This window comes from Leguminivora glycinivorella, chromosome Z (assembly GCF_023078275.1).
Source record: "Leguminivora glycinivorella isolate SPB_JAAS2020 chromosome Z, LegGlyc_1.1, whole genome shotgun sequence".
Taxonomy (NCBI): Eukaryota; Metazoa; Arthropoda; class Insecta; order Lepidoptera; family Tortricidae; genus Leguminivora; species Leguminivora glycinivorella.
In genome coordinates, this window is record NC_062998.1 from 26,098,471 (window position 1) to 26,112,633 (window position 14,163).

Genomic DNA, 14,163 nt, shown 5'->3' on the forward strand with positions numbered 1-14,163 from the left:
TATAGTTCAGTCTGTCACAAGCGTCACTAGTGTCACTGTCACCCTACCCTGAGTTTTGTCTCTGATAGCTTGATAAAAATACATACCGCATACCACATACCACAGATCAATACAACAAGATGGCCCTTACAGGGCGACTCGCGGTCACCAAGCATACGACAAATCAGGTTTATAAAAGTTTGAACGCGTGCGACACCGATCAGTAGCGCCCAAGTATACGACCCGCTAACAGTGTCCGTGTCCGCTCGGGAAAAAATCTTAAATAATCAATTTTGGTTGCAAACAATGGTCTCTTACAGCATAAAGTGGTGTGGCAAGTCTTCTAACACTTCTACATGTAAAAGATGGAACAACATTCCACAGTTAAGTCAAATTAATTATTTTGTTGAATATTGTTTATTGTCCGCGGAGTTCATTTATACTGGTCAATATGGTTGTGCTGAGCGGCGCCGAGGCGCGTCCATCCCTCTTTACCGAGTTAAAAATGTGATATGCTATCCCTTTCACGTAAACGACTAGGCATGGGGCCATGTTAGTTTATGTCTGTTGCGGGAACTTCGTACTGCCGTTCGTACCATGTGCTACCATTTTATGAAATATAAAAGAAAGCAGATTTGTAATAGTGAATAATTATCTAGAATCTGTAGAGTCTGTAGTGGTATTTAGTTCATTGATTAGTTTAGAATATTTAGTTGGTTATTTAACTTAGTAAACGTAAGTAAAAATGCACAGTTTAGTTATTAGTTACTAGAATGATTTTTATTGAGATGCTATCACAATTATCATCCTCCTTGCGTTATCCCGGCATCGGCATTCGCCACGGCTCATGGGAGCCTGGGGTCCGCTTTGGAAACTACTACCAATATTTGGCGTAGGCACTAGTTTTATGAAAGCGACTGCCATCTGACCTTCCAACCCGAAGGGTAAGTAGGCCTTATTATAATTTAATTATAATATTATAATTTGTTGCAAAACAAATTCACCACAGTACTGGTACCGGTACCATTGTCTATAATAGACATGTCCCATTCCCATCCCTACTGCTAATCATAAAGGCGCGCCATTATTTGAAACGACCAATGGCAGCACCGTGCGCGCCCGCCTCACCCCGCAAGGATTGGTGATTTGCGTCTCGAACAATATCGCTTGCATTTGGCTTCTAGTGGGGTGTTCTGTGACCACATACATAATCGTTTTACGTGTAATCCTATACCTAAGATGCGTGTTTTTCGCTAGAAACATTAATATAAGTCGTAAGTGATTTCTAAACTTTTCAATGCCATTATCCGTACGGCAACGAACTATTATTAATAAAAATGGCGCTAAAAGAACCGCTAGTTTTAAAGGAAAGAGATCGTCAAAAGTCAGTGAGGGGTATGTATTATTATTGCCTTATTAACTTATTGTCTTTAGAGGTAATACGTAAAGCATTGGAATAAGTATATTAGGCCTAGCTTTAAATCTAAGGAAAAAACGGGTACAACTCTGATGGAAGGCAGGCCTTGACCAAATGTGGTCAAACATTGCCACACGCCTTAGTAGATACTACGAGGGGCAAGTTCTTGGTTACGAAATTGTTATAAATATCTAGAAATCTTAGAATAGATTACTAGACTAACATGGAGGTGATATGCTATTGGTTGTGACTGTAACACACCAAGCCAATAAACTGGGTGCTTAGTAAAGCATACTTCTTATTTCAAATAGTATCAGAATGAACCTTCCAATGTTTGTAAGTTTGGTGTTTGTTTATGTTTCAGAGATGTACTAGTTGTGAATGCTCCCTCAGATCTGAGGAGTATTGCATATCCGGGAGGAGCTGTGGTTTTAGTATTGTTACTCACCGCTCGTTTACTATCATCTTATTATGGCCATATCGCAGACTGTGATGAAACATACAATTATTGGGAACCTTTGCACTATCTTGGTAAGTTTAGTAAGATTTCATGTAACAATGAGAAATAGTCTAAGAAGTAGTTTAGACCTTCATTGAGTCTTATCCACCACAGTTCATACAGTTCAATCCACTGTGTAAGGTATGAAAATATTTATTCCATTCACCAGGCGACCCACTCACTTCCCTATTTAAAGTAATGGTAAAGTAGTAATGTAGTGGAAAAAAACATGGACGTAAATGTATACATATAAAACAATGAGGTGAAATCAGTTTGACTGGAATATTTTAGTGTTTAGTATATACATCATTGTTTGAATAAAATTTAATAATATAATAAGAGTTTAATTTGTATTATTTTTTGTATTATTTATTGTTTATGTCTTGTTTTGTATTTTGTAGTTTCACAGTGCCTTAGTGTAAACTGTAATGCTGTGTTACTTTTTGATTAAATAAATAAAATAAAATAAATAAATAAGAGTTAGTAAGTATATTTATAATTATACTTTTTTCAGTTTATGGGAATGGATTGCAGACATGGGAGTACAGTCCAGCCTTTGCTATCAGATCATACATGCCATTGTGGTTATTTGCCATACCTGCAAAGATACTAGCTGTATTTATGAGTCCTGTAAGCATATTTTATGTGTTAAGAGCACTACTTGCTAGCTTGAGTGCCATTGCAGAGCTGATGTTTTATAAGTGAGTACACTGCACTGAATTAGATACTTGGAATATATACACACATTTTTTTTGTTTTCCATAAATTTTAGTTAGGTTCGTTTACAGGAACTACCATTGCTTTCTGTTAAATTCGAAAAAATTGTACATTATGATACAAGTGCGGAAAAAAGCACGTGTATCGTACGACGTTTTTCAGTACAGATGGCCATCTGAAGTTTCGACCTGACATAATATAATGAACCACTTCTCGCACTAGTGCGTAAAAAAGACACCATCTGTACTGAAAAAAATTTTTTTTAGTGTCTGAGGACCTTATAACATTAAAGTTAGTGTGTCAAGTTCATGTACAATAAGGATATTTTTATCTGAATGTTAAATAAAGATATTTGTAACATTATATCTGTTGAAATTTTCTTTATTTTCTGCATAGTAAATGATTTTGTTGTGTTGCAGAGCAATATGTCACGAATACGGAGTCCATGTGGGCCGGGTGTGGCTGGGGCTCACGCTGCCGGCGGCGGGCTGCTTCGCCAGCAGCGCCGCCATGCTGCCGTCCGCCTGGAGCTCCGCGCTCACGGCGGTTGCGCTCGCGAGCTGGTGGCGGCGCCGGTACCCTGCCGCCGTCATCTTCACGGCTGCTACTGCCTTACTGAGTGAGTCACACTGACATGGATAAAATGTGGATACTTACGAGTATAATGTAGGTTCTTAAGGTGGCTCGCTTTCCATACAAAAAACATCTACCATTTATTTAGTCACCGCACACTACAACTAAATAAAAATATGCGCATACATCTACTATACATTATCCATCGTCGCAGTATTGAACGAAATACATTGTTTCATACAGAAATCATGGACAAATCCATGTGAATTTTTTATTAATTTTACGAAAATATGCGTACCAAATTTTGTGTACAGACACAGAGCCGTCATATTTCGCGCATTTTTAGTTGACATTGCCATCAGTGACACTTGGCTCTTGACAAGTAATTATTTAAAGATATTGGTTTACTTAACTCAAGCAGACTCATACATATCGTGTATTTCGACACTGCTAGTGTAAATCGAAATGGTGTCTCGGTCAAACGCATTGACTATGAAGCAGAAGATCTCGAGTTCCATTCTGGAGTCTTTTTTAATCATTTGAACTTTTTTTGGATTTATTAAGTTTTTTTTTATATTTTTTAATAGAATAAATATTCTATTAAAAAAGACTCTTACTATATTTTTTTCCTATTTTTTATTTTCATACAAAAATACAATACAATCTTTGTTGTGCCTTTGTTGATAAAATAAAATATTACACGTCAGGTCAGGTACATAGGTCATAGTGTGGGCATAGTATTAGTAATGTGCTGACTTCCTTACATTTACTGAGCTAGTTGACCTATGTTATTGTTGTGTGAATGTTTTTCTTCAACAACTAAATAGTTATATATATGAGTATGTATGTAGGTATGTGGGTAGCTTTTGCACATTGTAATTTTTCCTCAGTCACCCGTTGAGCTCAGAGACCACGAACGCTGTAGTGTTCGAAACGTTGGGATGAATTGTAAATTCATTAATACACGATTTAATCCGTTTTCATAGTTTTTATTTCATGAGTAACTATCGCGGTAACTGAAGACAATATTAACTAAATGGTTACAAATAATAATTATCATCAATATAATCTGGTCCAGGCAGGCAATTATGGTCGCGCGATAAATGATAAAACATCTGGCCGTCCCTATAATCGCACTTACTAATAGTGCGACAGGGACGGCCTGATATTTTATAGTTTATCGCGCGACCATGCTACCCGTGCTGTACTAGCTTTTGCCCGCGGCTTCGCTTGCGTTAGAAAGAGACAAAAGTAGCATATGTCACTCTCCATCCCTTCAACTATCTCCACTTAAAAAGAATATCAATCCGTCGCTTCGTTTGGCCGTGAAAGACGGACAAACAAACAGACACACACCCATTCTTATTTGTAATTTTAGTATGGATTTGAAATTATTATTTATATTTAAATAATTATATACGTATAGCCTAATTTCGTCGGTAACAGCGTGTTATGTAATGACGTCGTTGGTGAACAGTCGCCTGTCACGCCGTGAAACTGCGTTCGAATCCCGGGATTCTATAAACTTTTTGTATTTTTTTGGATATAAATTTCGTATTTTTTATTGACCGAGCAAGAATGGAGAGCCGAAGGTATCAATTTTATCTTAGAGAACATATTGATTTTTTTATTGTCATTTTGATTTTCTAATTATTAAGTTGAGATATAAAACACAACTTTTAATACCCTCGCTAAATATAATATATTCTCGAATTTAGTCCAACTCCAAAAAAATCATTCGAATCGTACTTTAGAAACTAAAATTTATCTATACTTTTTGGAATTTTTTAAAATATCAGATTAGGATAATTATGTTAGAAATTCTGAGTTCGACGAACTCAAAAATTATTACCATGTAAGAGAATAGGTTTTTAATCTTTTTTGTGGAAAACGCTCAGTAACTACTGTACGAGTACATATACTTTTATGTATAATAATAAAACAAAAAATAGTGTCTCATAGTGTTGTGTTCCTGCTGGTGAGTAAGGCTGCCAGAGCTCAACGAGGGTGCGGGGTGCTGACGACGGGAGGACTTACGGAACTAATTTGTTCCGTCTGTTGTCCTTTGAGTCGTCGGCAACCCAAACCCTCCTTTGAACTTGTACACTCCTTTTTGCTGTGCACACACAGCAAAGGGGAGTGTACAAGTTTCTAATGGGGCGGCAACGGGCATGCCACACTCTTTGAGTTGCAGGCGTCCATAGGTTACGGTGACCGCTTTCCATCAGGCGGACCGTATGCTTGTTTGCCACCGACGTAGTATTTAAAAAAAAAAAGACAAAGTCCTGGATTCGAACCCAGTACTTCCATGCAAATCATGCGATGGCACGTATTTACCGCAAGGCTATTTAAACAAGCTGTCGCCGCGTGAAATTATCGACTAGAAGGAATACAAAAACACTGTGTGTATGTGTGAGTGGTACTTAAAAATAGTGTAAAATAGTAAATTTATATACATTAAGGGGATTAACGTTACAATGAGAAGTTGAATGTATGTTGTAATACGTCAATTTTAATATTAAATGTTCGCGAAGCATAATTGAAAGTATATAAATGCCTGTATGACTCCACAAAAAAATAAGACCGGTAATTTGCAAATTAACGCCATCTAACGCAGCCTGAGCTTCGGGTAACCTAGGCGAGCCACCTTAACTTGCGAGTATACCTTTTTCGAGGACTGCTTAGGTCTACTTGTGGGTAGTGACCCACTGCCTGCTAACCCTACGGTCCTGTGTCCGAATCCCGGAAAGGGCATTTGTTTGCGTTCATAACACAAAAAATATTTGTTCCTGAGTCATGGGTACTTTTTGTCTATTAAAGAATTTATACATATGTATAATGTATACATATATGCAGAGATGTTAAAAAATAGGTAGTGCAATGTATTTAAATACAAAATGCAAATACTTTGATTTTTTACCTATTTCAAATAAAAATACAAAATAGTTTAAATAGTTTTACAAAAAGGTATTTGAAATACAAAATGCAAAATAGGTATTTTCAAAATACTTTTATCAAATAAAATACTTTTTTTGAGATTAGGATTAAACTTTTAATTTAAAGATGTTTAAAACACAGAATTACCAGAAAGCCCAGAAACCTTGTTCTATAAAAGTATAAAACTAACACGTTAAATAGTGAAGCTAAAAATGGACTGTCTCCGTCTCTTTTAATATTATAAGAATCAAATGAAATGAAATACTGCAATACCTCTATATATGAAATTATGAAAAAAAAAAACTAAAATAATAGTAATAGTAATTAGCCATATATTACAGCTATACCTACTTAAGTAATAGAAATGCCTACAGTCATAATACGAATCGATATCGACTTTCCCCGATTTTTCGATGTACGGTCAGGTTGCTATGGGATCTTGCAAGAAATCATATTCTATTGGTCGAACTTCTATCATTATAGGAAGTACCACTATGTTGGCAGCATTGAAAATAAGAGTGCTTTTCCGTGGTGCTTTTGTAAAACATTAAATTCACCGCTCCCAAATATGCAGACGAAGAATACATGCTAGGTACCATATCGTCACTACTTTTAAAAAATCTCGTATCTCACGCTGTTCCTCAAAGTTAAAACGCAGTAAGTCTATATGCATTCCATACATACTTACTACAATTTTCTTTTCATCGACAGACGAAGATACAAGTTTTTTTGTGAAAAAGTGACAAAAAGCATTTTGTATTTTGAAGTGGTAGAAAATGCAAAATACGTGTACTAAAAAGTATTTCAAATAAAATACACAATAGTTTTTGACAAAAGTATTTAATACTAAATACAAAATAGGTATTTTGTATTTTGTATTTCTATTTGAAATGCTTTTATTTCAAATAGTTAACATCTCTGCATATATGTTATACATAGGGTTACAAAAAAACGGGTTTTTTTTCTAGCTTGAAAAAAAACATGAAAAAAAAACCGTGAAAAAAAAAACAGTTTTTTTTCTGGAGTATGTTTTTTTTTCTAAAGTACGAAATCTCAAAATTTGCAAAGTAGTTAATACTTTTATACGGTTTTTTAGACTTAATGTTAACTATTGTCGTATTATTTGTTCATCTGAAAAAAAACCATATTTAGAAAAAAAACCATAGTTGCTCGGTTTTTTTTCATGTTTTTTTTCACAATTCTGAAAAAAAAACAATTGTTTTTTTTTCTATTTACAACCCTAGTTATACATATTTCAAATACGTACCAATGATTTGATATTTACCAGTACCTTTTTGGTAAAAGAAAATATCATGAGGAAACCTGCTGTGAAGTGGTAGGCGTTCATGTAAAGCTTAGCCAATTTGGGGAAGAATGTTTAATATCTATTTATTATTTTTATTACTAATCATAAATATTTTCGACAGGTTGGCCCTTTACAGCTTTAATTGGAGTGCCTATCGCTATAGACATGATTTTTATGAAACAACAATTTGTAGCATTCTTCAAGTGGTCAGTCATATCACTTGTCACAATTTTGTTACCCATGGTAATAGTGGACTCCTGGCAGTATGGGCGGCTAGTGATAGCGCCATGGAATATAGTAGCTTACAATATATTTACCGAACATGGACCAGATTTATACGGAGTTGAGCCTTGGACATACTATTTTGTGAATGGATTTCTTAATTTCAATATTGTATGGGTGAGTACTTATCTAAAAGTATTAAGGTCAATATGTGGGTAGGAAGTAGCAAAAGTATGAACTCGCAACAGTCGCAACGCAAAAACACCTGTGACAAAGAGTACAAAGGCCAAACGCAGTTATCTTCGTATTGACCTTACAGAATCTTTTGAATTAATATGCATTTGAAATTTGAAGTAATAATTTGTATTACAAATAACTTGTGAATATCGAAATCCAACTTCGTTATGCAATGGTTACGTGGCTTGCAATAGAATTTTGTTATTTGTGGTATTAAATATTTGAGTTTGGTAATAATCTTGAATAATGATTGCAGATACTTGCTTTATCGAGTCCACTGCTGTTGTTGGCGTGCACCGCCATCTCGGCTCGTTCGACGGCGCGGGCCCCCTTCTGCTCCCCGTACTGGCTCGGGCTGATGCCACTCGCGCTGTGGCTTATAGTGTTCATGTTACAGCCACACAAGGAGGAAAGGTGACTAATATACTAATCTCCTATTTTTGATTCCTTTTACAACACCTTGGATGGAGTAAACATCGGATTACTGTTAAGTTAACGTTTAAATCGATAGCTGGGGAATTAATACGTGGATAAAATCTAATTTCAGATTTTTGTACCCAGTCTACAATATGATTGTGCTCGCCGGAGCTATTGGTGTGGATTGTTTGCAAAAGATGACATTTGCGGTCGGCACTGAACTGTTTAGATGGCGGAGAATGAGAGAAAAACGTCACTACCTCGTGTATACCGGTGCACTCATGGCAATATCTGTTTCCGTAGCCGGGATTGTGAGTAAGTAATGTTTTTGTATAACAAGAGTGTTAATTAGGATTTTGCAAGTATCCCCAGACAACACGAGATGGGTATATACAAAATAATAAAATTAAGTACTTACAAATTTATGAAATGTCGGTTTGGATTCGCACCAGCCGAAAATTATAGGTACAATACTAAAGCATCTTTGGCTTTATTCAAAACATAATATGTACATACAGTTACATAAGTGCCATGGACCCTGTGAGAACGCAGCAATCATAAAATTAAATACATACATTTATTGAGGTCTCGCAAGCCGTCGCGATTTAACTTCCTCTCGTTATTACAAATATTTAACCTCTGCCCCACGTTGCAAAATGTACTATTAACACGTTTATATGTCCGTTTTGGCCAAAGGGAAAGAAAAAAATTGCGGAATTATTTACGGATACACTTAGTTACATAAATGTGCCTGTTTTATGACTGATGCTTATTGGGTTGCTCTAAGGTAGAAGTGTTTTTAGGTTTTTATATTTCAATAGGTACGAGCGGGGTGAATTTAGGAATACTTTTGTGTCTACATTGCCTCTGCGTACTTCTTTCACCAGGGATTTGCTCCAAAACTACTGGACTGAATGAATTGAGATTTGGTACACATATGTAAGTCTTTGCTACCTCCCCATAAACTTGAAAACCAGTGTGCCTTAAATTTAAACTACTGTAAATTATGAATTAAATACATTTGTTGACCGCAGGAAAACCTCCTAAAGGCCTAACGAGAATTGATTCAACCACTGTTTTTGTAAGATTAATTTCTAATAAATCCTCCCTTGCCGTTTGTTTACTCCTCTCATATAACCATCACTAAAAAAATCTTATTTTCTCAGTGCTCTTTTTAGTAATTATCGTGGGCACATTCATATAAAAAATGCAAGACTTTTCAATTAATAATTTTATCACTATCACTATGATACCTTATAATTTATAAAACAAAGTGCTCGCCTCGTCTCTCTGTGTTCTCCTTTCCATATCACCTCTCGATTGAATTCGTCAAAGTGGTTTTCGGTTAGATTATTTATGGATGAGTTGAAGGTTTTGAATTGAATTCATATTTAAAAATAATAGTGTGTTGAGAACCAGATTTTTCAGTAGGTACACCAGTGTTTTTAAATGGACAATTTGGGTCTTTACCGCCAACTGTTTGGAAATAATTATACAAATTAAACGAAACTCTTTTTGTTTGAATAAGCAGTTCTCGTCCTCTACCAAGTTCACAAAATGGCGCCATTTTAATTGTTGATGTTGTTAAATTTAATTCTGTGGTAAACTGTAAATGAGCAGTTCTCAAAAAGTTTGTACATCTACACAGCCACATCAGCTAATTTTAACTGATCCTATTTTGTTACCGACATTTAGTAATATAAAGCACTATTTCCACCAATCGGCCGACATCGCAACGGAACGGCAAGGATTTTACGGTCTTTAAACGAAACTAAATCGTATATGCATTGTTTTAAAGTCTAGATTACCAAGTTGCGCAGTTGCGCACAACAGCATGACCGCGGGCGTCTTCCGGGCAGCCACCTCTGACGCAGGCGACGCGTCACCGTCAATTATTTCATCAAGATAACCCTTCTTCAACAGAAATCAAGGTTCGAAAATATCCGATATTCATAATAAATATCAAAATATCGGATATTTATGATATATATCAACTTTGATATATATCCCTTTTGTATGGAAGGCATAGTATTATTTTGTTACATTATTTATGCATACAACTTTAGATAAGGAAAATTCTACTAAAAACATAACATTTAGTAGAAAAACAGTAACAAACACAAAAAAAAAACTATATTTATAACAATGTCAAATTTTTTAAAACCATTTTTGTATTGCAATATTTATAAACAAATGATAAATATCGGATATTTATATTCATTGATATATATATCGTCGAACCCCGCTTGATATATATCGGATATTGATATATATCCGATATATATCTTGATATATATCCTCGAACCCTGGCAGAAATGGCACATATGTAATTTGTATTTCGTTTACAATTTTCGATATGAGGCCGGAGAAGGTTTAGTAAATTTTGAAACTTTTCATTTTCCATTCTGTAGTATTCTTTAAATTTTTTCACATCCCATTTCAAATCATTATGAAGTGTATGAAATTCGCCAATCTTACACCGCTTTTGCCGTAAAAAATTAACCCAAACTTTTCTTTTCTTTTTTTGTACTTTGTGATAATATTCTTCTTTTTCTAATGCCAACGCCAGTAAAATCACGTCAACGTCAACCATTTTCAAAAATAATTACACGTTAAGTCGGTAGGAATGCCACTATTTGACATCGGCATTCAGTTGATACGTTCGCAAGCTACGGTCGTTTGGCAACGATCGTGTGCGTCAACATATCGCGGTCGCGATCGACTGTAACCGCAAATCGTCATGCGTCGACAAGCCGCCGGACGCGACCGCTTGTCGCCGCTTCCGTTCGTACTCTTTCCGATGCGGGCCGTTCGGTTCGGAAATAGTGCTTAAGTCGACTTTCGTGAGATATATACAGGATAATTGTTATAATTAAGAAAATATAGATTCTAGAGAACCTTAATGACGAAATAAAACTTACTAAAATGTCAATTCATCAAAAAAATCTTGGTAACAAAATAGGAATAATAAAAACAAATTTAACTTTTTCCCTAATTTTTGTTCAAACTTTTCGAGAACTGCTGAAATATTGTTTTATTTATTCAAGAACGACGCACAAACAAATAAAACTACTCGACATTGGCAACAAATTAAATGTTATCCTGACAGGAATAATTAAATTTGAAATATCAAGCAAATAATTACAACAGGTCATTTGATCAAGTTTTTCATGTACCTATAATCTTATAATCTATAACACGTCGAACATGGTTGCTGCTGCACCCTCTGAGCATGGTTTTTGCGTAATATCCCCTATTAACGAAAGATATGTATGGTATGTACTAAATATCTAAAATGTTGACAGGTGTTTCACGGATAACGGCGCTTTACAATAACTACAACGCACCGATGAACATTCTGTATCACCTGCCGGTCACGAATGACACAAATTTATACCAAAACAAATATGTATGTTTTGGTAAAGACTGGTACCGATCGCCATCTAGCTTCCACCTGCCTCCTGAGTACCGGATTCGTTTCGTAGCCAGCGAGTTTAATGGACAGCTACCTGCACCTTATTCTTCGTCGCATAATGGTATTATATTATTATCCATACTAATATTATAAATGGGAAAGTGTGTGTGTCTGTTTGTTTGTCCGTCTTTTACGACAAAACGGAGCGACGAATTGACGTGACTTTTTAAGTGGAGATAGTTGAAGGGATGGAGAGTGACATAGGCTACTTTTTGTGTTTTTCTAACGCGAGCGAAGCCGCGGGCAAAAGCTAGTAAGTTTATAAGGGATGGCCCTTCATAAAAAAAGGATTGCGAGATGCATGACGTTTAAGTCACAAAACCACACGAAAATGGACTGACTTAGAATACTTATAAACCTATTTTATTCCGATAGTAAATCTTTGCACTCAACTTAAGATTATTCTGCATGCACATGTTAGAAAGAGATACATTTTCTCCAATCCATTTTTTTGTAAAACGTGTCATAAAAATACAATCCTCTTGTTTTTTTTTCAGCCACCCGTCTCGTTCAGCCACATTTTAATGATTTGAATAAAGGTGACAACCGCACATACCTCAGACCTACGGAATGCCATTATTTGGTTGATACGGACATTGGACAGCCCACTGCTATACAACCAGCATATCACCGAAACTCAACGGCCTGGGAAATAGTCGCAAGCCTACCTATATTAGATGCTGAGAGATCTCATACAATTTTTAGGGCATTTTATGTGCCGTTTCTATCGAATAAACATAATGTTTACTCGTCATTATACTTGTTAAAAAACAAGATTATTGATAGTTTGACGTGAAACTAGTCTTAATTTTTAAGTTATTTTAGTTATAATTTTAAATATTAAGGACCGTACGGTTAATTATGGGTAAGTAATAAAAATTATATACTTTTAAAACTCTCAATAACGAACATTTCTGTAATTATTAGGTATTGTCAATATTATCCTTTACTACCTAGTTTTTCGCACTTCGCTCTGTAGTCTTCGTTTAGCTAGATCATGAGGGTTAGACAATGCTGTTTATTTTTATTGATCGATTGATTTTAAATCAAATCAAATGCATTGATTTTTTTACTCATAACATTTTTATATAATTTCCAGGCTTTCAAGTATTTTACGGTAGGAGACTGCTGAGATGTGTAATATAAAATAGGTAATTAACAATACGGTCCTTTAATTATTTACTAGTGAACATAAAATGGAACTGGTTTATGTTCCTTCGGCGCTTCACAAAATATCTATTCACTAACAGGAAAAAATAATGATGCTGGCATTTTTGTACTTATGAAAGCTACTTTTTGAATCATGAAATAAAAAATAATGAAATACTTAATGATTCTATGAAAATAATTTAATTTTCACTAAACCAACTGGTAAAGGTTCTCTTGGTTATCGAAAACGGATAGCAAAATTGCACTTTACCCACAAGAGTACAAAGTAATTTCATACATATTTTAACTTGATGTCTTAAGAGGGCTGCTAGATTTTACCCTTAAACGATGATTTTTAATCATAAATATTGAATAAATTGATGGATTTGATTTAGTTTGATGTAGTAGTCAGTATTTGGTTCGTGTTGGTGTGGTGAAAAATATTGTGTTTCACTCGGTTTCAGTTTGTTTAACCTTTGTGCCTTGAAACCCTCGCAACGCTCAAGATTCAACTTTTTGAACCACTCGCTACGCTTGCGATGCAATATTGGAATCTTTCGCTTGCTCTAGTATCAATATGGCACGTGCGGTTAAACAATAACTTTGCCCCCTTGTAAAACAAATAACTATTTCTCAAACATGCAATGAAATATTGTCTTTACGTTCGTTAAAATGGGCTGGGAAGAGTGGGAAGTATCGCTTTTTGGGCGCAACAACTCGAGAGTACTGTAAAGGGATTTCATATTATTTTTTAGGCCTAGACCTGCAAAGTAACTTTTTGACGTGATAACGTCTAATAACTCGTTACTACGGGCAGCATGCACGAAAAAGATGACGTCATTGTCCCGTTTCCCAATATAGCTTAAGCGCCATCTATTGGCGCGCGTTGGAACTAAGCGGCTGATCGATGCGCTCGGTATGGTTGTAGCGTGTGGCCTGAGTAAAGCACCACAGCTGCGACAGATGGCGCGCTCGTGTTTATTATTTTTGAGTGTTTGTAATTTAAAAACATGAAATATTGCATTAAAATAAGCATCTTTTATAGAATGAAGTTGTTTGAAAAACCTACTTATTTAGGAGTTAGAGCAGTACGAAGTTGCGAATTTTCCCATAGTATTTACTAAGGCGCCAGAGACTTAATAAATTTACGATGATTTTTTTTTACCAATATAACCTATGTTAATATTGATAAATCATATAGAACACGTTTAAATAAGGATGTTTTGTTATACAGC

General features: G+C 35.3%; 1 protein-coding gene across 1 annotated transcript; it reads left to right on the forward strand.

The window, feature by feature from the left end:
• The first annotated feature begins 35 nt into the window (after window positions 1-35).
• LOC125240705 (alpha-1,2-mannosyltransferase ALG9) lies at window positions 36-13,193 on the forward strand. The gene is made up of 10 exons (XM_048148723.1): window positions 36-96; window positions 1,183-1,374; window positions 1,761-1,927; window positions 2,410-2,596; window positions 3,032-3,231; window positions 7,550-7,827; window positions 8,144-8,301; window positions 8,435-8,619; window positions 11,610-11,840; window positions 12,277-13,193. The coding sequence occupies exons 2-10, from the start codon at window positions 1,277-1,279 to the stop codon at window positions 12,573-12,575; spliced, it is 1,803 nt and encodes a 600-aa protein (XP_048004680.1). The 5' UTR covers window positions 36-96; window positions 1,183-1,276; the 3' UTR covers window positions 12,576-13,193.
• Window positions 13,194-14,163: the final 970 nt, after the last annotated feature.